General features: G+C 39.7%; 1 protein-coding gene across 3 annotated transcripts in view; it reads right to left on the reverse strand.

Moving 5' to 3' along the window:
• Slain1 (SLAIN family member 1) overlaps positions 1 to 24,119 on the reverse strand; it is a 48,257-nt gene extending 24,138 nt beyond the window's left edge. Inside the window, exons 1-2 of one of the 3 annotated variants that reach the window (XM_090341995.1) lie at positions 23,290 to 24,119; positions 10,056 to 10,189 (exon numbers count right to left, since the gene is read on the reverse strand). In XM_090341995.1, the coding sequence (XP_090198121.1) occupies positions 10,056 to 10,189; positions 23,290 to 23,924 (769 nt within the window). In that variant the 5' untranslated portion in view covers positions 23,925 to 24,119. Of the gene's footprint in view, positions 1 to 9,287; positions 9,334 to 10,055; positions 10,190 to 23,289 lie in introns of those variants that run through there. The other 2 variants (XM_090341996.1, XM_090341997.1) reach the window with 2 other exon arrangements.
• Positions 24,120 to 24,497: the final 378 nt, after the last annotated feature.

Genomic DNA, 24,497 nt, shown 5'->3' on the forward strand with positions numbered 1-24,497 from the left:
ATCCTGTATGCCTCTTATATCCAACTTGGCATCTACTGTGTTTCTGCAGCCCTGCAGCCCTTACTGCGCTGGACCAGAGCACACACATGTGCATCCTGTTCTCTCAGCTCCACACAGGGCAACTTCATCCTGAAGTACACTGCAAAATAGGGGTTGATGTGCAGCACATTGTATGTAGTTGCTCTTACCCCCTGAACCTTTACTATTCCATGTGTCTCATGAAATTCTGTATTAAAAAAAAGGTCAATAGTTCTTTGTAACTGTATCTCCTGCTTATAGATGATGCTATATTATATCAGTTTGATCACTAGCCAGAATGAATGACAGTGACTGTGTGTTTTCAGCCACAGATGCTGGGGACAACACATCACGAGTAAATAGCACTCATTATTCTGTTCAATCTCTACTGTAACCCAGCCTCCCCACACAATGACATAGTTATTGTGGCTGTGACAGCAAGATCCCAACGAAGAGCACAATTAACATCTATTGCAAGGAAGAATGTTCCACATTCTTCTTCAGCACTGAAGCTTTTAAGAAGGGAGAGAATTACTGTAGAGGAAAACCACAAAACAAAAGTTGTCTATTACTCCCCAAGGGTACAGTGGAGGAAGGGAAGGAAAAGAAGCGGAAAGGATTGCATCTTCCTATTCTTTTCTATGTAATTACACTTACAAAAATTTTAACAGAAATCATTTTTTGTAAGTACCAAGGGGGTGGGGGTAATAGAACTAGGGTTGGAACTCAGGACCCTGCATTTGCTAGGCAGTGTTCCACTTCTTGAGCCACACCCCAAGTCCTGAAGAACTTTTATGTAGAGGATATTTTATCTCCTTCACTCAATGCACTGATTTTTCATATAAATATGTTAAGTTGTTTTGAGAGACTCAATTATGATCAAAATACTTTAGGATGAAAAAGACAATGACAATTTTGCAAAAGGAGAAAATGGGGGAAAAATTCTAAATAACAGTGAAATTTTCCTATATTCCTATTCCAAAGTTCTATCCATAAGAAAAGGTCTGCCTATGAGAAAAATGGAGATGACATGGGTTATACAATTTTCATTTAATTCCATTCCTTAGAATAGCACAGAGTTGGCCCAAACAATTCTGATGCATTGATTAACTGCATCCTATTTGCCAAGATTTTCTTTCCCAGAAGTTTTAAAATAAACTGCTTCAAGATCTCTCCGTGCTACATGGCTCTCTGGAATCCTCACAACTTCCTGCAATCAGGGCCTCAAAACTAGCTAAGACTAGAATCTATCTTGTAAGACTAAATGCCACCTTAGATAGAGAAAGTATCTATGAAAATATGGTGGCCAGAAAGACCAGTGTAAAGTCTAGTTTAGGACAGTGCTCAGGATATACATGAGAAAAGAGCTGGAGAGGTAGGTAAAATTTAAGTGCCTGTACACAGTATATTCCTTAATATACAGTTAATATCCTGACTTCAAAAAAGAGGTAGACAGATGTAGACATGTTATTTTATGAGGATATAGCCCTATAGACGAGAGACTAAATAATTCTCCAGACAGACTGACAACTGAGACATCAATTAGACTTCTCTGGCAGACCCAGTCCTCAACTAAAGCATAAAAAACACTCAGGTAGAATAAATGCAGTAAGCCACATCTGAGGAAACAAAGTACTGAACAGTGAACATTCCAACAGTTGGAACAAGATGATCCACAATTCTTGTTTGTTCAGAAACCACATCAAAGAAAACAAGCTACAGACTCTACATTTTTATTACTTTTGAAATAGATCATTTGTTCAAAATGACAGGCTGCCAAGGTCTTATCGTGACTCTTAAATATTAAGACTCAGTACCACAGAGTCCTGGAAAGAAGGAAGCAAGGCCAGGAAGCAAGACCAGATTACCAGCCCTCCAGTTCTTCTGGGTTTTCCTTTCTTCATACTACAGGCTGTCCAGCTTCAATTTACACCATACACAGGAATTCAATTACATGGACTGCACTAATACTAACTATGGGTCAAAGGCTATTGAAGGTAAAAAGGACATTGGCTCTTTGAATACTCTTTATTCTTCCATTAATTGACAGGAAGCTTGATCCAGATCACAGCATTTTAATCTATACCCACAAACTACCAGGGCAGGAAAACCTTCCTTTCCATAAATAATTTTCTTGAGTATGAATGTGCTGGAAGAGTTCATGTTATATTGCAAGCACCTAACAGCCTACACACATACTAGGTATACAGACATACTCAAATATCTGAACACATCTTACGAAAAGAACTTTGAAACCAAAGTATTTTACATTTCACTCTTCTAAACTGCCCTGGCTGGGGTAAAAGCCAGCCTCCATGTATCAGCACCAGTGAGCTCACTCCAGCCTGGACAAGCAGCCTAGAGTGGTAACATACGGTCTGCTGCTTATCTGATCTATTATTTTTTACTGGGTAAACGTGAGTGGCATTAATTTCTCCATAGTGCTCCGCTCTGTGACTGATTTGACAAATATATGGGGCCTAGCAAGTTCTATGACTACTCACAAACATGTGCTCACGATGCTCTTTCCCTGACACACAAAATAAAGAGGAGTGGATGGTAATATAAGGTAACTGTCAATTCCATACAAGAAAAGGGCTAGCGACTTAATGGGTACTCTTAGGAATCAGTTATTAGGGTTAACAGTTGTTATTCCAAGTTCCTCAATCTTCAAATTACAGACAGAAAACTTACTAGAAAGTTAATTTAGGTCTTTCTTACAGTTCCCATTTATCCAGCCTATAATAACAAAGTCAATTTAAAATAAGTAACTGTAATATATATGTATAAGGGTTTATGATTTCAGGATACTGTTAAGTACTCACTTAAACTTCTAGTTGAATTCAAAATGTAGACACCTATAAAGCATGATTTGCATAATACCCTTAATTAACATCTAATAAAAGTTCAATTACCTAATCACTAATACCCAGAGCTACTCAGGGAAGTCCCTTTCAACATTAAGATTAAGCTTAAAATATATTTACTTGTTTTAAAATAACTAACAGGGTGTAAAACTCTGATATGACAAGGGACATTTAACAAATATTTGTTTATTGTCAGCTACAAAATTTCACTGTTTAGTAAATGTCACTTAATACCACTTATTTCATTGGGATCAAACTTTTCTATCTATTCTTAATGTTAGGTCAAACATTTCCTAGGTCTTATGATAGTTATTATAATCTCATTGGTGAAATCACAATTAAATCACAATTAAAGAATTAGGCCTTTCCTATTTTTCAGATTTTAAACTCATTTTTGACTACTGTATTTCTGGAAGACCTCTCTAACCACAGGGATGGTCTAAAAGTACAGCTGAGAAATGAGGCTCAGAAGGGGAGCTTCTCTGGAATGTCATCTTGTTCTGCATAACCATTGACCATATTAAAGATAAGACATTAGCTTTAAGCACACACAGATTGAATCTAGTATTACTCAAGAAAAGAATGATCTCTGTTATTCCAAGTTATCATCAGACTTCTACTTCACTAACCTTAATAGAAAGTTCACCTCAAGGGATATGTAAAAATTTCGCCCTTGATAGCAAATGCGAAGTCCAGAGATAAGTACACAGTACTGAAAAAACAATCCCGGTTTAACAGTTAAAATATTTACATATGGTAATACATATACACACATACATACCTACATAAATATGTAAGTACAGACTGGGAACATGGTCTAGTGGTAGCATGTTTGACTAGCATGCACAAAGCCCTGGTTTCGATTTCCCAGAACCATATACACAGGAAAAGCCAGAAGTAGCACTATGGCTCAAGTGGCAGAGTACTGGCCTTGAGCAAAATGTGTCCAAGGACAGTACCTAAGCCTTGAGTTCAAGCCCCAAGACTGGCAAAAAAAAAAAAAAAAATATATATATATATATATATATATACACACACACACATATAGATATACATGTATATAGATATACATACACATATAAGTATATATATGCATATATATACATATATCATTGGAGGTATAGCTCCAGAGGTAGAGTGCCTGCCCAACAGGCATGAGGCCCTGAGTTCAAACCCAAGTACCATCCAAAAAAAAGAAAAGAAAAAGAAAAAATTCCATTTAGTGGGGACCCTTTTCTTCTTAGGCCTGTTCATGATAGCTTAAATCAAATTTAAAGATAATGAAAATAGTCACAAAATATGTTAAGAGATTTTAGCAAAAGTAATCATTGAAAATGAAAACAAGGAGTATCTAATGACCTGTTATCTATGTCACATTGTCACAATAGTCAGCTGTTTCCGTTAGACGAAAGCCACAAATGGAAGCCACAAACACCAACCAGAAGAGCTTGCAAGTTCCAAACTGCAATTGTTATATAAAGATGCTATGGAGTTTAATTCACTAAAAATAGACTAAATAATCTCCTGCCTGAAAAGAGTAGTCTTCCTCATTCCAAAAGGAAAATCACTCGTAAGAGTCTTCTCACTAATAAGGGTGGAGCAGTCTGCAGGCAAAGCCAAACCCAGTCAACTGTCAGAAAGCACTGTGAAGTTTCCCAATCGAAGAATAAGGAGATCAAAACTCAACAATCCTTCCCTTCGAATGTTGCTTAGGCTACAATATTCCTCTTCCAGTTTAGAACCTTGTATTCCAGAGGGCCTCTGGCCCACTCATCCTCAGAGGTGGTAAAAGTTAATATATAAATTTAGAGTGTTTTGATCAAGAAAAAACTATTTTTGGTCCCAAACTAATCCATTCATGACATCATTAAAATGAGCATCAAAACAGAGCTAAAAAAGCCGTAGTGGCTTAATCCTATAATCCTAGCTACTCAGGAGACTAAGATCTGAGGATCAAAGTTCAAAGCCAGCCTGGCACAAAAGGACCTGAGACTCTTATCTCCAACTAACCCCTAGAAAATGGGAAGTGGGGCTTGGCTCAAGGGTAGGGTGGTAGCCTTGAGCTGAAGAGCTCAGGGACAACACCCAGGCCCAGGGGTAGAGTGGTAGCCTTGAGCTGAAGAGCTCAAGGACAGTGCCCAGGCCAAATTCAAGCCCCAAGACACCCCCCCCCTCTCCCTCTCTCTCTCTCTCTCTCTCTCTCTCTCTCTCTCTCTCTCTCTCTCTCTCTATATATATATATATATATATATATATATATATATATATATATATGGAGGGGGGGCGCTAAAAGGTCTAAAGCAGAAATCTCTTTACCTTTCCCCATGTAGAACCACTTTCCTAAAGTTTTCCAGAAGCTGGAGCCAAGTTAAAGATTTGATCTTTTGCAGGGTACAGTGGCTTGCATCTGGCATCTAGCTACTTAAAACCTAAAGTCAGTCCCAGAAAAAAATTCATGAGGCCCTACTTCAACCAATAAAAAGCAGGATATGATGACATCTTTGCAGGAATCATAATAAATAGGACAATCATAGCCTGGGCCAGACAGGGCCAAAAATCCTGACCCAATTAGAAAATTACAAAAGCAAAAAGGGCTAAAGGTGTGGCTCAAACAGTAGAATGCCTGTCTAGAAAGTCTTACAGGTCAGAATATGTTCCTCTTCAGTTCCCATCACACCTCTACCAATATGCCCAACCAGTGTCTTTCACATTGGCCTTCTCTTCCTACCACAGGGACTTCATTCTGTTTCTGTGGACTTTACCCTCCTCCCCCCAGTGATGGGGCTGGCTCGCTCACCGATTCTCAAGTCCCAGCTGACATGCCATATTCTCAGGAAAGTATTTCTTGGCCACCCTCTCAAACTTAGTTATGTTTCCTCTTAGCATTACACACCTGGCTTTGAGACAGAGGAAGATAGCAAACAAAACGTGCTGTTCCTTCTCTGCACAGACAGCCTGCTCCAAAGGTCAGGCACTAAGCTGGTCTTGTTTGCCTTTGGCACTGTGGCTACAGCTAGTAAGTACTTAGTACTTCACACCATTAAGCATCCTAATCATCTCTGATCAGGTCCCAGTATTTCAGAAGGCGAAGGTCTAGGAATCCATACTGAAATCTGGCTGTACTTTTTAGAAGTCCCCCAAAATAGGCATAAACATCTTCCACAATAAAACTAATTTCACTGTCACAGTCAACTTTAATCAACATCATGTCAGTATGTTAGCAGAATGAAACTATTTTGGGGATCTGAGGGTGGATCTCAGTGATAAAAAACATGTTGGGCAGGCAGGAGGCCCAAGATTTAATTCTAGCACACATGCACACGCATACACACACACATGTACGCATACTAACACATACATTTTCTTTGGAAGAACTTTATGTTGTTTTGTGCTAAGTATGGGTGTTTACTTATAAATTCGCTGCAGCAACAACTGCTACACACTGTCATGTTAATTATTTTAATAAATACTTTTCCTTTGTATAGGTGTGTGTGTGTGTGTGTGTGTGTGTGTGTGTGTGTACACTGGTATTGAGGCTTCAACTCAGGGCTTTGTGCTTTCTTGTTTTGCTTTTCAGCCAAGGATGACAGTCTACCACTTAAGCTACACTTCCCACTTTTGGCTTTTTCTTGCTGTTACCTGGAAGTATGCAGCTCACAGACTTTTCTGGTCAGGCTCGCTTCAGAGGGTAAGCCTCAGAATGCAGCCTCTTGAGTAGCTAGGATTACAGACCACTGTGAGCCACCACTGCTCAGCTACCAAAACCTTTCTAATCAAGATAAAACTACAGAACAAAATAATCAACACAGTAATACATGCAGAACCAAAAATAGATAAAAACAAAAGATATTGTTAAAGGTATTTGATAAACACATCATATCCAGGTTGTTGGATATAAGGGACACATTTCATAGAAGTACAATCCCTAGTTATTTCTAACTTCCTAGATCACTGATTTCTTACTTTCTAGATCACTGTCAATACTAAAACAAATGCATGAAGGGTCTTCTGAACGTAAGAGCAAAGCAAATGTGATAAAAATCGAAATTTACAGAAAAATCATGTATCTTTAACTTTCAGCATACAGAAATAGTACCAATATCAGGACACTGTTTCTGCCCAAAAGTCATAGTTTTGATTTCAAATTATTTTTTCCAGGGAGAAAGGGAATCCTTTGCAAGTTTCACCTAAAATGAACTCTGCAAGCTAAGTTTTAATTTTGTGTTCCAGATCTGACAGAACAGCTCATGAGTAGAAACTTGAGCTGACAATGGATAGCATCTTAGCAAGGAGAGAGACTGGACAGTGTCCAGGAGACAAATACTTGATAAGCCCTTTACTGTCTTGGTTCAATCCGTGTGGCTTTTACAAACGAAAAGGCCATCATCAGAATGCTGTGTCAGACCACAACTTTCTTCTTCACTGGCTAAATTTAGAAGTCAACTCTCCCTCAAAACCACTGAAACAAGACTGGGAGCAGTTACAGAAAGATTAAAAAAAAAAAAAAAAAAAAAAAAAGCTCAATGAAAGAATACCATCTGTTCACATCTTTCCCACACAATCCTGGAAGGACATGGGCGAGAGTGGTAGGGAAACATGACCCAGTACAGTAATTATGCAGGTCTATGCTATTTGAAAAACCACACTCCTCAAATGTGACCTGTCTTGATTCAATAGTTAAGGATATTTGAGCACCCTACGTCAAGATAAGCTTTAATTACCTGGCCTCATATTAACTGAACCACATATTGAGTGTTTTGAATTACTGAGATAAGCTTTTGGATCATTATTTGATTAACATCCCAACCTCATGACATGGATTTATCAAAAACTCTGGATTATCCTTATTCAAATTTATGGTACCATGTGAGTTAATCCTACCCCAGGAAGTTCTATGGGGTTTTGTTACTTTTATCTGATTCTACTCCTGTAAGACTTTCTAGACTGGTGTTCTACTGTTTGAGCCACACCCCCAGACTATTTTGCTAGGCAACAGGATGTATTTTTAGAATAAACTAAAAACCGAAAATGTTAGATGGAAAAAGAAATATAATAAAATATCACACGCCTTAGATGTGGTTCTAACCTAGTTAATACTCATGCATCCTAAAATTGATATAAAGCTACATGGAAGAATATGCAGAGAAAAGATCCAAGCAGAGTGTTAAAAGTATTAAGCCTATAAAATCAACGTCAAAAGTTGATGGATAATTTTGAAAATTGGGAACAAAAGCCAATAGGCTGGGGAGAATGCAGTTTATAAAGAAATGAACAGTGACAGAGGATTTGTGTAGATCGCCTGAGGCCTTAAGTTCAATTCCCAGCAAGGATTCAGGAAGGAGGGGGACAGGCAGAAGAAATAAAAACAAACAACTTTTGTTAATTTACCTGAGAAATAAAATAGGCATAGAAGAACAAAGTAGGAATCTGTTATTTCCATTTTTCTTCTAATATCCATGACCAAGCTTTTCAAACTACAGATATTTCATAAGTATGAACACTAAAAAAGAATTTTTTTATGTAGTAAACAATCCATATTCCTCTTTTTCTCAATGATGCTGGGCTTCAAAGCTAAGGCTGTAGGTATGTGAGGCAAGGACACACTATACACTGTATCCCCAGCCCAAATCCCTTACTTCTAAACCATAATGGGATTATGGATCCTTACAACAAAATCTTTTAATCTCACAGCAAATCATTTTATGCAAATTTATTTCTTGGAGTACTGAGATGTGAACTCAGAGCATTGAGCTTGCTCACTTGAGCCAGGCTTCCAGATTTGCTTTTCACTGGTTATTCTAGAGATGGGAATCTAGCAAACTCCTCTACCCAGGCTGGTTGCAAATAGTGATCTTCCATCTGTCAGCTACTGAGTAGCTAGGATAACAGGTGTGAGTTACCAGTGTCTAGTCAGATAGATAGATAGATAGATAGATAGATAGATAGATAGATAGATAGATAGACAGACAATAGAGATATAGATTTATAGAGATATGTATATAGAGAGATATGTATATACATTCACATACACATACACGCGCATATATATGGCTAAACTCTGTGTTATATAATTTCAATAACATATCACAAAAAACCTTGAGCATGCCAATAAATGTCCCCGAGATCTCAGAATTCTTTTTATAAATTAGCCTTTCCTTGAGGCCCTTGTCAATAAAAAAAAAGGGTCCCCATTGGATAACTGACCTAAAGCTTTACACCTACTTTTTCAAAATCATTTTTGAAAGTAATCTAACTTATGTGCAAATAAATGAAAGCATTAGTTCTAAAACTGCAGCCTGAGATGGCCCAATCCAAGGCCTAGCTACAGAACCAGCATTCTCAAACATCAGTGTGCATAAGATTCATGCTGTTGGGGCTGGAAGCATGGCTTAGTTGGCTTACTAGTCAACAAGATAAAGCAGCAGGTACTGAGTTCGAGTTCTGGTCTCCAACCAAAATTAATATATCATGCTGTTGAGTTTGTTGATGATGATTCCCTGCGCCCTTTTCTCAGAGACCCCAAGTCTTCACTCTGGAAGGGAGAACTGTATAACTTGCAAGGTCATCTGGATGCAAGAGCTTCACGGACTAGAAAGAGATCCTGGATAATGAAACAGATGTCATAAGGTTAAGAGATAAGCCCCAAACCTAAGTAAACGTAACTTCTGTAACTGCCTCTTTCTCCTCTTTTTTTGTTCTCTTTTAGTGACATTTCTGTTGGGCTCTATAGCTTAAGTAATGGTATATACACTACAAAGATTCTTTACTAGTTTATGAAGATTAGAACATCCGGTTATACAACTAACTAAACACAGAAAGAGCTCGATAAGGTTGGCACTCAAATCCCAATGGGATCCTAGTTTACCACTTTAGAATCCAGCCACACAACCTGTTTAGTAACTCCAGGAAATCGAAGACTGACAGTTTTCATTTGCTGGAATGTTTTCAAAAAGAAAAAAAGAAGTGTTCCTATGTTATAATACAAACTAAAACAAGATATAGCTTATATTGAGAAAGTGTTATGCAGGAGATGTGAAAGAAGTTGCATGCAATATCTGTACCTCAGAATCAGTTTTGGTTTTGTTTTTTCAACTTCAGTGTCTGTCCCAAGCCAACAACAAAAGGAGATCCAGAGTGACAGGAGTTGGAGAACATAGATGCTCACAATACCTTGCTCCAGTCGAAAGCACAAGGAACGTCGGGCTGCTTCCATCTCTGGAGTCGGGTTATCTAGGACGTGTCTACACCACTGCAGAGGACTCAAGGATTTCTCTGATGAGGTCTTCGAAGAGCCCACATATAACCTTGAAAAAAGAAATCTACATTATAGGTATAATACAGGTAGAGAGGGTGCTGGTCTTCTGTGGGAAACAACCTATGTTTAACAGTGCCTATAGAAAAAGAACTTGCATTTTATACTTCCAAGTACCCAGAGTTGTTTTTCACAAGCAAATCTTCCCAAACTGAACATGCTGCTTTCCAAAGCCCGCTGAGAACTACTTCAAAGACACATCTAATCATTTCCCCTAAGCTATGTTTCAGAGTCAGGGGTCAGGGCCTTTTCTTGCTGGCTAGGCATCCTGAGGATCTTATGATCTCACCTTACAGTGTCTAAAAATGAACACCTTCATCTATAGTCCACAACAGACGCGTATATATAAACTTGGGCTAATGGATGAAAAGGTGATATGGCCTTACATCCATTTGAAGAAAATCAGTCTAAACACTAGTAAGTTAAGAAACTTACATGAAATCTCTCCTTCATCTAATTTACACTTAACTTTGATAGATGCTTCTTTTGAAAAATTAAAGTCAAGGATACACCTTCAAAGATACATTTTAACATTTTACTTTTAACCTCAGAAATGGAAATTACTCAAAATAACCACCAGGAGACACTGCAACTAACCATAGAGGTTCTCTACCTCATTGTTATACAATGCTAAGGTGCTTAAGAGTGTTTTCAGTATAGAGAGTGGGATTATTCCCCAGCAATGGCTGAATCTAGTAACTGATCTTTCTATATGTAAGCATACTCTAATTGTAAATTTTATCACAACAACACACCTTTAGAATTACTACAAATATCATGAGCTCATATTCTTATATTAACATACTTCCTTATGTACACTTTTAGTGTAATTCTATTCACCCATGATGGGAAGGGGAAAGCATTGTCCTTTGGTAATTTATTATTACAGTTCAGAGTTGGCAAACTTTTTCAGGAAAGGACCAGCAAGAAATACTTTCAGTTTTCAAAACACAATCTTAGTTGCAATTACACAACTTTGCTGTTCCAACTCAAAAGCATCATGGATGACATGAAAATTAATAAACATGGCTGTGTTCCTCCAAACTTTATTTACAGAATATAAATTACAACATATTTCCCATCATTTTCGATATATTTTTTCTATTCTATTATTTTAAAAAAATCTCAGCTGGGCATGGTGGCTTATGCCTATAATCCTAGCTACTCAGCAAGCTGAGATCTGAGGATCAAAGTTCAAAGCCAGCCCAGGCACTAAGGACTGTGAGACTCTTTCTCCAATTAACTACTAAAAAATGGGAAGTGGGGCTGTGGCTCTAGGGTAGGGTCGTAGCCTTGAGCTGAAGAGCTAAGTGACAGCGCCCAAGCCCAAAGTTCAAGGCCCATAACCCACCACAAGAAAAAAAATATCTTTCCAGCCATACAAGCAGGCAACAGCCCTGATTTGTCCTAAGGACATAGTGTGTTCACTCTTTTTAAAGAGGAAATTTATAAAGTATATTGCAGAATAGTGGCTCGTGCCTATTACCCTAGCTATGCAGAAAGTATGAATGTAAGAGTCTTTCTCTATTAATAGAATATTAATTAATGAACCTACCTCATCTTTACCTTGGTGCATGCTGAATCCTCGTGTGCACAGACTGAGTACCACTTTTTTGTCTAAGTGACATTTATGCCAATCTCTGGGTGCTTCAAATACTAATTGCTAGATCATACTCCCCTCCCAGATTTCTGAGTTAATGGCTCTGGGATACAGCCAACAGATCTGAATTTGTATCAAGTTGTCTGATGTTATTAACTAGTTGAAGAGCACACTTCTCCAGGAATGGTTCAGGCCAAAGGCCTGCTACATACAGTCCTAGCAAATGGAAACAAGTAAATCATCTAGTGGGCTTGTTGGCAAGTTTTTCCTCCTGTTTAAAAGCATTACAGGGGCCAGGAGTTTGGCTTAGTGGTAGAGTGCTTGCCTAGCATGCACAAACACCCGGGTTCGATTTCTGGGTACCACATACATAGAAAAAAGCCAGAAGTGGTGCTGAGGCTCAAGTGGTAGGCACAGCTAGGTACCATGTACTTCGGAGGCAGATGAAGAAGGATCACCAAATTCAAGGTCAGCCTACCCTACATAACCAGACATAGTCTCACATGAAGAGAGAGACAATTCACTTTAAATATAGCTATCTTAACCAATTAAAAGTAAAAAGACTTGAAAAGTAAAAACACTCTCCACAAAAGAAATTCATGCTGGAAAAGTATATAGTTGAATTCTATCAAACATATAGGAATGTATAATTCTTCTGCTTTTTTGAAAAAAGAACAAAGTGGAAGTATTCTGTAATATCCTGATTATATAATACTGAGATTACAGGAAAGAAAATTTAAAAAAAAAGCAGTTCACTCAGGAACGGGTGCAAAAACCTAAATATTTTATCACGGTGAGTCCACTATTATCAAAGAAGATAATTCATCACTTTCAAGGGGAACTGATCTCAAAAATGAAAGGTTTGTCAATATCCAAATATCAGAGTAACTTACTGTATCAAACAAATGACACACACACACAAAAATAATGATAATCTCAATAAAGAAAAGGAAATGCACAGGAATTCCTGATTTTTAAAAAAATTCCTAGTAAACTGGAAACAGAAGGAAATGTCTTCAATCCATCTAACTATATGATTAAGGATGCTACATAAAAAGCACACTGAATGATGAAAAATTAAATTATTTCCTCTAATAATAAAATAAAGCAATGATATCATCTCAATCCAACACCCTACAGAGGCTCCAGCCAGTGCAATCAGACAACAAACAAGAACATTCAGACTGGAAAGAAAAAAATAATCCTGTATTTATCTGTAGAGCTCATGAGTAACCTGTGGTTTAAAAAACAAAAACAAAAACAGCTGATGAGTTACCAATAAAAGTTATGAAAAAAAAATAATCTCTTTAATCTGGATTATAATTCCATATTTCATTTAATTTATACAAATACCATTTGTGGAATGGCAGCATATGCTTATTTAATTCAAAGTATAAACAGCAAAAGAATTTAATATTTGTTGGTAATATAGCAAACTGAAATTTTAAATTTTATTTTGTAAAGCTGCTTAGAATTTTATTTCAGATGCTTTACTTTGAATAAAGATATAAAACAAAATCTTCATATTGCGATGATATGTGGACAGTGAAAGTTACATTGCTTTATGTCTTGTTTTCATTCAAATAGAAATAATTTTATTTTTTGCCTCCTTTCTTTTCTTCTTTGATCCTGAAATTAGTTAATAAGAATATTGTTTTGTTCCAAATATTTTTAATACATTTTGTGTTACTCATGTTTGATATAAAAATTATGAAAATGAATCAGTTTAGTAGCAATACTATAAAAAGATTAATTGTATACTGCACATATTTGCAATAAAAATGATCCTTCTAAGGGACCGCTGGATATACCACCAGACCAGGGAGAGATGGCTAAAACACTCAGCACTGAGCAGAAACCAGCCAGCCAGCCAGGAATCTGATCCAGTGCACCACTGGTGTGTGTGTGTGATTTTGCTGAGCCAGGGATGCAAGGCGAGATCTTTGGGAAGAAGCAAGCCTCCTGTCCCAACCCCTGAATACCCCTGGGCCTCTGGCTCCTGCCCCTGCCTCTGCCCCTGCCCCTTCCTCCTCCCTAACTCCCTCCCTCCCTTCTTTTCTCTCCCTCTCCTCCCCCCGCCCCCACTGCAACCTCACAGCCCTCCCCTAGAAATAAAAGGACAAATTTGCTTGAATTTCACAAAAAAAAAAAAAAAAAAAGAAAATGTTCCTTCTAAAATTCACTTTCCATTTACAATGACTTTTTTTTTGGTCAATCTTAGGTTTGAACTCAGGAAGTGGGCTTTCTCAAGACTAATGCTCTACCACTTGAGCCATAGCACCACTACTGGATTTTTCTGTGTTTATGTTACCAAGGAATGAAACCCAGGGCTTCTTGCATGCTAGGCAAGAACTCTACCACTAGGCCACACTCTGGGCACTACAATGGCATTTTAAAAAACTACATGAGACACCTAAAGATAAACTTAGCCCCCACTCCCCCACTCCCCTAAAAAAAAAAGATATGCTCAACTTGTACACTAAAAAATATAAAATAATTCAAGGGAAATGTAAAAACATATAAATATTAAGCTTACAGTTCTGAGACTATTCTTATGTTATCAATTTTCCTTAAATTGATCTGTGTAACTAATAGCATCCCAACAAAATTCTAACAGAATATTTTTTATGTTTTCTATGTAGAAGCTGACTCTGAGATTTATAAGGGAACAGGAAAGTCTCAGAATAGGAAAACAGCTATTTTAAAACAATGTATTGTAGGGTCATCACTCACTGATTGAAACTTAGGACTAAAATAGACTAATGACAACAGCTTTGAATGGCATAAAGATAAATATATTAAAGGGAAAAAATGGTCCAGAAACAGAACCACCTATAGAACAAGAATTCTGAATACAATACCAGGAAAACTCAGTGAAAAAGGTAGTCTTTTGAACAAATGGTATTGGAACAAAAAGGAATACACACACACACACACACACACACACACACACACACACACACACACACAAAAATGGTATTGGAACAAAAAGGAATACACACACACACACACACACACACACACACACAAACACTGAGTAAACCTTCACTCATACTTCACACAATATCTAAAATTAATGCAAAAAGGATCAGATCAAACTGTAAAACTTGAAACTATAAAATCCTTCTGTTAGATACCACAGACTCAAGTCTGTGTACTTGAGTTGGCAAATACTGCTTATGTACAATTTCTCAAACTAAAAGCTTAGCACACTAAACTTCACTCTATTAAAAATAAAAACCTGTGGGGCACAGTGGCTCTCGCCTATAACCTAGCTACTCAGGAGGCTGAGATCTGAGGACCAAGGTTCCAGCCCAGGCATAAAAGGACCTGAGCCTCTTATCGCCAATTAACCTCTAGAAAACCTCTAGAAGTGGGGCTTGGCTCAAGGGTAGGGCAGTGGTAGCCTTAAGCTGAAAAGCTCAGAGATAATGCCCAGGCCCAGGGGTAGGGTGGTAACCTTGAGCTGCCTTGAGCTGAAGAACTCAGGGACACCACCCAGGCCAATGTCAAGCCCCATGACCCACAAAAAATAAATAAGTAAATACAAATCTTTACTGTTTGAAATGCAGAGACAACCCATGCATTGGGTAAAATGTTTGCAAAGAAATTTTATGTAGATTGTGTGTGTGTGTGTGTGTGTGTGTGTGTGTGTGTGTGTGTGAGAGAGAGAGAGAGAGAGAGAGAGAGAGAGAGACAGAGACAGAGACAGAGACAGAGACAGAGAACTCAATAACCAGCAACCTAATTTAAAAATGAACAAAAGATTTCAACAGACATTTCATCAAAGATCTATTGGTGGCAAACAGGATACAAAAAGATGCAAACTCAAACCACAATCAAATACTACTATGGAATTAAAATTTAAAAACAAACAACAAAACCCTCACCAACTTAGTACTCGATGAGCCATATAAACACGCAGAGCAACTGAAATCCACACTGCTGATGGACACAGAAACTGGTATAACCACTTCAGAAAACAGTCTGGCAGCAGCTTAAAAACTTAACATGCCTCCCACCTCCCATCTGCGCCAGTCACTGGAGTCATGAAGTATTAGCCAAGAGAAACCACAGTAGTGGCACCAAGACTCATGTTAATGTCCACAGCAGTTTTGTTATAACCAAAAATCAAAAATGACCCAGATAGCCATTCAAAGAAAAGTAGATTAGCAAACCACAGTTCACTTGTATCCAGGCCATCTATTAGCTTCCACAATAAAAAAGAACAAATTCCTGATTCATGGGATAACACAAAGTTTAAAAGCCAAGTCAAAACAAATGAAAAAGACAGCATGCTACGTGACTCTACTAAACAAAAGCTATAGAAACTGCCAGCTAATCCATACTGACAGAAAACAATCCAGCAATCTGTCTAAATTGGAGGTAGAAAGAATTAGGAAGGAAGAAATACAAAATGCCTCAAAGAAAAATCTTAAGGGTCCAAATTATCATTATGATGATTTCTTGGCCATATTCACATGCCAGAGACTATCAAATTAAACATTTGAGTGTACTTTAAAAAATCTCTGTTAAGGGGCCAGGAGTTTGGCCTAGTGGTTAAAGTGCTTGCCTAGCATGCATGAAGACCTGGGTTCGATTCCTCAGTACCACATACATAGAAAAAAGCCGGAAGTGGTGCTGAGGCTCAAGTGGTAGAGCTCTAGCCTTGAGAAAGTCCAAGGACAGTGCTCAGGCCCTGAGCTCAAGCCCAGGACTGGCAAAAAAAAAAAGCTCTGTTAAGTGCCATAAGTGACTGGAGGCATCAACATAAGAAAATAAAGATACTGGGTGCTAGTGGCTCAAGCACGTAAATCCTAGCTCCTCAGGCAGTTGAGATCTGATGATCAAGGCTCAAAGCCAGTCCACACAGGAGAAAGTCTGTGAGACTCTTGTCTCCAATTAACCACTAAAGAGCTGGAAGTGGAAGTGTAGCTCAAAGCCCAAGGACAGTGCCTAGCCCTGAGTTCATAGTCCAGGACCAGCACAAAATTAAAGAAAAATGAAAACAAAAGAAACTAAAACTAAAGAGAAAAACAATACAAGGAATACACATCTTATAACAGATAGTATCCAAGAGAAATGGACACATGGAAATGTGCTCACAGAAGAAAATGGCATATACTTAACTTTTTTAAAAAAAAATCCAACTTTTCCTTCTAGAATAGTAAAACTATTATAGCAAAAACAAATTTGGAATATTAAATTGAAGAAATCTTCCAGAAGCAAAGTAATGATACAGATTAGCAGTGAGAAGAGAAATATGAAAATTAAATTATGGAATGAAATGAACCAGAACTGCTTTTTTTCTTTAAGAAAAAAAAATGTGGATATGCACGGTGGTTCAATCCTATAATCTGAGCTACTCATGAGGCAGAAATTCAGAGGATCTCCATTCAAGACCAGCAGAGGCAAAAAAGTCCATGGATTCTACCAGTCCACCAAAAAGCTGGACTTAGAGGCATGGCTCAAGTGGAAAAGTGCCAGATCAAAAAGTGAGAGGTTCTGAGTTCAGACACCAGTACTGACAAGAAAAAGAAAAAGAAAAAGGAGGAGGGAGAAAGGGAAAGGTAGAGGGAAGAGAAAATTTTTTTTAAATATAACAAAAAGAGTTCAGATAGGACATCACACTCCAAAGTAAAGCATCCACAAATGTCCACTACAACCACTAATAGAAAGACCCATACATACCAAGACACAATCTACATATTTACCAGAGATAAAAAAAAAAAAGCTAAGTAAAAAGTTAAAGGACTAGCCACCCAATGGGGGTGGATTATGAGATCGTCTACTCCATAGCTAGAACATTAAAAAAAAAAATACAGCAAATAGAAAAGCACCTTTGAATATGAGAGAAAATGACTGGCTTAACATTTCATACCTATCCCAACTCTGAATTTCCTATGTGGGTAAAGATAATTTCAAATCTGCTAGGTCTCATGAAGCTCCCTTTCTAAGAAGGTAAAGGCTGTCAGAAACAAAGATTGTACACCACCCGAAACAAACAAAATGCAATGATAAGTTCTAGAAACAGGCAAGACAGAATTCTCGTGACAGTAGTAGTGGGCCTCTAGACTACTGGGGCTGAGCGTTTTAGAAGGGACAGAACTAAAACAAATTTTTAAAAACAATATTTCATATTTTTATCTGATATATGTTATATGTGCTTAATTGGTTATTTGAAATTGGATAGGGAAGGGGGGGAAATCAAGATAAGCGGGGGGAAGGGTAGGAGGGAAATGGGGACCATGTCATAAGAAAGGGTATCAATGAATATAATGTAACCCTTCTATTAATCACAATAAAAAGAGAAAAAAAATGAGAGATTATCAAATATAGATAAGCTTGTGTTTCCATTGGAGTATATGGAGAAATAAATTTTCAGCTCAAGGCTACCACCCTACCCCTTGCGCCACAGCTCCACTTCCTGTTTTCTAAGTGTTTAATTGGAGATAAGAATCTCAAGGTCTTTTGTGCCCAAGCTGGCTTTGAACCTGAACCTCAGATCTCAGCTTCCTGAGTAGCTAGAATTATAGGCATGAGCCACCACACCAGCTGAGGAAATAATTTTATAAGAATGTTTTTTATAAAAAATGTTTTTTAAAGTAAAATAGAGAGGAAGAGAGGACAAAGGCATTTGACAAAGTAACATACAATTAACACAGCTCAGCTAATAACATTCCAGTTAAATAGGATTCATTTAAAGAAAGGTAGGGAAAGGAAAAGAGATGTGGCATTTGGAGGGTGAAGAAGACACAACCTATCTTCACTTTCCCTAACAAGTCCACATATGTGAGCCTACTACTCCACCTTGAGACCTAGAACTAGATTTAAATAAAAAAGAAAAGGGGAAAGTAGTGGAGATCCTGTAGCTTTGCAGCCCTGAGTAGAACATACCTCCAAGATTAGAAAAGCAAGGAGAGGAATGTCTCCTTAAGTCAGTGCTCAAAATCATCACATTCATTTTTGTTACAGTGCCACTAACATTTACAAAAACCTATCTTACTATCACAAGCATAGATCCTGCTATGGCTAGCAAATTCCTCTTTCATATTTAGTAGTTTTGTTAATAGTGTGCTGAATGGTGGCAAAATATCTGGAAAGCCTCAAATGAACTCATCAGATTTCTTCAAAAGCTACCCTCTGCAATGTCACAGTTTAATTTTCTTCAACTTGTCTCCAATATCTTCCAAAAGTACATGCCTTAGAAACTATTATCATTCTAATATACACTTTTCACATTCTGGACTGTCACTGCATGTGGTTAAAACTGGGAGAACAAAACTAAGTCTGGGAGTTGGTGCCTCTATCAATAATCTTAGTAATCTTAGCTACTCAGAGGCTGAGATCTTGATGATTAACATTTGAAGAGATCCTGAAACTCCATCTCCAATTAACCAGCAAAATACTGGAGTAGAAGCACAGTTCAAGTAATAGAGCACCAGCCAATGGGCCAAAAGGCCCAGCAGGAATACCAGACTAGAGTTCAAGCTCACACACACACACACACATTCATATAATTCAGTCAATTCCATTTGCTCCTAGAACATTTTTCAATTAGCATTGTCAGGAAGTGAAGCACCCTCTGGTCTTTTCACTGAAAATCAATTATGCAAAGAAAAAAGAAAAGAAAACAGCTTAGGTGGGCTAATTTAGATATGCCATATGTACAGTCCAAAGTGCTCACCAGCTTTGATGAAAAATTGGCAATGACTTTAGCCAGCTGTCTGGTGTCTCAGTATTAAACAGGGAAGATGAACACCTCATTCATTAACTCACCTTTAATTTGTACATTTTCCCTTGTGTAATTTTTTCTGCCCCTTTCAATTAGGCACATTTGAAATTCTTGCCACATCCCTTTCACATAGTGTCAATACTCTACTAAAATAAAGTCCTCTTATAAATGCTGTATTTCTATCGACTGACCTTTTTGTACATTTTCTTATACTAAAACATGTCTGTCTTCTTGATTGAAGTGTCTAACTTGACTCTCCAAGGTGCTACAGCGAACTGTCCCTTCCCATCTGTTTCTCTGAATCCATTGCTCACACAAATAACAAAAGGAAATGGGATCATTTCTCACTTTGACCATAACATACAAATACATCTACTTAAGACACATAAGTATAGAACTGAAACAAGTTAATCAGCTTTTCCTTTGCTATGTTTCTTTTTTTTTCTAATACCAGTAAGTGCACTAAATTAATTATAATCCTCTAGAGTTTCATAACCCTGCTTGTGGAAAAATGTCAATAGTGTGAACACTTCTGAATATGTTTACATAACCTGAAGCTTAAGGGGAACTTAGCAACCAACTACTGAATCTCATATCAGTCAAGTCTCTTAAGTGAATCAAGGAGCTAAGCAGGTGTGGTTGGTAACTAATGGTTCCCATTCCTGTTCTCCACCAATCTGACTTCCATTGCTTGTACTTTGGTGAGTACAAGATAATCACAGTATCACAGAAGGAAGCTACATTTAGAAAGATGTCCAAGGTATGTTTGATGCTTTAAGGTAAGTGTAAAACTCCTGTCATGTATTGGTATATTGACTTGCATAATAATTATGTTGGGGTTTTTGTTGCTTGTTTTGAGTATCTACAGAGTGTTTATAGGATTAACTCTGAGCCATAGTAATCGATTAGGACAAGAGAAAGGAGTCGTACATGTGATTTTATACATACTTCTAATTTTTACTTGCCTTTTTTACTAGTGTATACTAACTGCACAAAGGGGTTTCATTGCAAAACTTCTATATGTGCATATAACATACTTCATGAGTTTAAATATATTTTTAAATCACCAGGCACAATACATTCAATAGTTGCTTCCTAATATACAAAAAAGTAAGTTTTCATTTCATTACCTGATAGATTTGCAGAATGAAAAGTACTTTTGTCTACAGAATATGGACCTTTCTAGTGCTTTGTAAGCATTAAGTAGTATTTGTTTGTTTTGCTTCTGAAAGGTACTAGGGTTTGAACTCAGTGCATCATACTTGTTAGACTGGCAGTCTACCACTTGAGTCATACCTCCAGATCTGCTTTTTGCTAGCTATTTTGGAAATAGAGTCAAGAATTCTTATGCCTGAGCTGGTCAGACACTAAGATTCTTCAAATTTCAGCCTCCTAAGTAAACCTGTATTACAGCACAAAGCAACAAGTGATTTCAACTTAAAAATATACTTTATATGCAAATATTTTCCACCATAATGCCAAAATGCTACAATAGGCCAAAGTTGCAATACCAGAACAAGTTTATGTACAACATATTATGATACACAAATATTCTGTAAACAAAGTGACCTTAAAATTTTTACACCCATCTCACCAAGATTAATGATCTCTCCTTGTTTTTCCACCTGAAGTCTAGAATGTTTAAGGGAAGTGCTCTATAAATAGTGTGCCATATGTCCACAGGAGTATTTATAAAGTATTGAGGCTTTGATTTATTCACCTAAATATTTGATGAATGAAATCAACAGGACCTATTTTAATTTTGATAGCTTCAAACCATCTGAAAAGCCAAAGTGCTAAGCACATTTTTTTAGTGAATCCAGTAATACTTAAACCAATAAAATGGCAAAACACAAGCCTATATATCAGTACACTAGGAATAGTTAAGTATCTTATTAACCAAATACACTTATTAAACAAGATAATAAAATTTTTAGTGACAGTTATTTTCAAAGCTGAGGTTTATTACTTTATATCCACTTGGAAAAAACAAACAAGTTTCCTCACACTGTTGAAGTACATCATCAGAAAAGGCCAAGAAGGGTCTAAATCATTCTAAACTAATTTGCAAGTGGCATAGAGCTTATAGTCAGTAACTATGTATAAAATCTACCATAAGACCATTTTCCATATTCAGGCTGAAAATGAGAAATAATAAAACCTATGATTTATAAAAATAATAATAAAATAATAAATGGGACTGACTTCCAGGAAAGGTAATAACTTGATTTTTATAACCTAACCTGCATATCATCATAAAAGTAAAGTACAAAAGAGGAGGATGGATACATCTTTGAAGACTGTCCATATTTTAGTTTTCAATCAAACTAAGTAGCATCAATCAAACTGCCAGTTGTCACATAAGAGTGTAAAGGGGAAGAAAATCTAGTTTTCAATAGCAAACCAACAAGGCTCTCCATCTCTAGCTTCCCTTCTTTGCAATCACCAAAAAGGCAGGCAGGCAGAGTGAGAAAGCCCAGATTTGGGAAAGCAAGAAAGGACCTAAATAACAGGACAACTTTGTCAATCAAATCACTACTGTGTTGAGGAGAGTACTGTTCCCCTCCCAGAGTTCAACTCATCTGGTCATATCCCACTGTCTGTCTGTCTGTCTGTCTGTATGTATGTATGTATGTATATGTATTGTGTGTGTCTAATGACCAAGGAAAACATGCAAAACCAAAAGAAATCACTCTATGAATGACCCGTACTCAACCAACCATCTGTGGGGAAAAACATGTAATCAACAAACTGGGTAACCACCCTATTCAAAAACTAATGAATCACACACACACACACACACACACACACACACACACACACACAAAACCAAAAAAAAAAAGGCACGGGTAACAACATCTGAACCAATACTTACTGTCACAAGTCTTCTGCTAACTAACTTTGCAAGCTTCTAAAAATAAGAAAATTGCATTTTTCAACCTACAACTTACTTGGATCCTGGGGTATTTTTGGTTTTGTTTTGTGTGCCTTCAAACGTCCCCCAATGCCTTCCTCTAACAAGTGTGCTTTTTTTTTTTTTTTGACACCAATCAGGATGGAAAAGATCATGAGGTCAAGCGCATCTAAGAAAGCAAGTCAGTGCCTGCAAAAATTATCCGTGAAAATGCAGCAAAAGAGGGCAGGCCAATGCACAAACTTGGATGCCAATAAGAATCTCTGAGAAGACATCCACCACTAGGCTGCTTCGGATGCCAATCCTGTCCCCCACATTGGTTTGGGAAGGAAAAAAAAAAAGCACTAACAATTGCAGTAAGAATCTACTTAATCTACTTATTCCTATTCCCATTCCCCCTCCCCACACACACGCGGGGATGACATAGATAGATAGATAGATAGATAGATAGATAGATAGATAGATAGATAGATAGATAGATAGATAGATAGATAGAAAGAAAGAAATAGAAGAGCTGGCATGGGTTTTTTGCAGTTCCCCCTAATGAGGAGGAGCTCCGGACCCAGGGCCGTGGGCGGGGACCGGGCCCCTCCACTGGGGGATCAAAGCGCGCGGGGAGCCGGGGGGGGGGGGGGTGGGGGGGGAAGAAGCAGGCGCAGCGTCGGTGAGAAGACACCTGCCAGGCCACTGCGGTCCGGAACTTGGGGTGGGGAGAGGATACAGGAGGTCCCCTGCCCCCCACACACACATCGGTCCCCACTCTCCCCTCCGCCCGCTCCCCAGCAGTTTCCGGGGTCCCCGAGGTCGGGGTCCCGGGGAAATGGGAGTGGAACTCGTCAGTACCAGGTGTAGTCTTCCTCCTCGCTCCAGGCGGCCAAGATCTCCAGGTCCAGCGGCTCCACCTCATCCAGCGGCGTGGGGGGCGGCGAGGGCGGCGCCAGGGCCTCCCCCGGCGGGGTCCCCGCGCCCCCCGGCTCCGGCACGCCGCCGCCACCGCCGCCGCCCGGGCCGAAGAAGCCCGCCGCGGGCTTGAAGTAGACGAAGGGCGCCTCGGAGGGCTGCGCCAGGCTGCAGAGCAGCGAGGGCGCGGGGCTGGGCAGGCAGTAGGTCCCCGGGAACGTGGGGCTGGAGCCGCCGCCGCCACCGCCGCCGCCGGTTCCCAGGGCCAGCCCCAGCCCCAGGCTGCCCGGGGCGGCGGCCGCGGCCGGCGGACTCCGCGGGCTTCGCGGGCTGCAGGCCCCGGCCGGGGATGGCGCGGAGGACGGCGGCGGCTGCGGCGGCGACGGCGACGGCAGCAGCAGCAGGTGCGGGGCGGCGGCCGCACTGGCCGCCCGGCTGCGCAGCTGCTCGTTCTGCTTCTCCAGCTTGCGCACCAGCTCCTGCAGCTTCTTCACCTCCAGCTCCGCGTTCACCACCGGCCCCGCGCCCGCTCCGGAGCCGCCCCCTGCCGAGGCGCATTTCACCTGCTCCGCCATCATCCTGGGCCCCGAGGGCGCCGCGGGCACGCGGCGAGGGTGTGGAGGGAGGACCACCACCCCGGACCCTCGGGCTGTGAGGAGACTACGGCTCCGGTGCCGTCCCCCGGGCTCTGGGAGCCCACCACGTCGGGACGGAGGCCGGGCGGTGTGTCAGCATCAGCACCACGGCCCTGCCTCGGCCCCAGGCCGCCACAGACGAGCAGCGCCGCACATGCTCAGTGCGGCCCGGCCGGTCCCTTGGGCGTCGCGGAGGCTCCGGGTTTTAGTCCCGGCCCGGAGATGGGGGCGGGGCGTCATGGCTGGGGGCGGGGCCAGGTGGTCCCAGAACCAGCCAGGGACTGAGGTTCAGCCCGAAGGGGCGGGGCTTGCCGCTCGGACCTGCCCCCTGGGGCCACCTAACCCCAGGTGCCTAGTCGGACCTGGCCTGAACTTTCCCGCCACAAGCATTTCCTGGCTCTGTAGCGGGAGAGCACCGGCGAGGCGGGGTCTCCGAGCCCAGGGCGGGGTTCTGAAAATGCCCCAGCAGGTGCCTGCGGTGGAAGACTCGCCTCTCCCTTCCAAAAACCCTGTTAG

This window comes from Megascapheus bottae, chromosome 11 (assembly GCF_031878675.1).
Source record: "Megascapheus bottae isolate mThoBot1 chromosome 11, mThoBot2.hap1, whole genome shotgun sequence".
NCBI classification, from domain to species: Eukaryota; Metazoa; Chordata; class Mammalia; order Rodentia; family Geomyidae; genus Megascapheus; species Megascapheus bottae.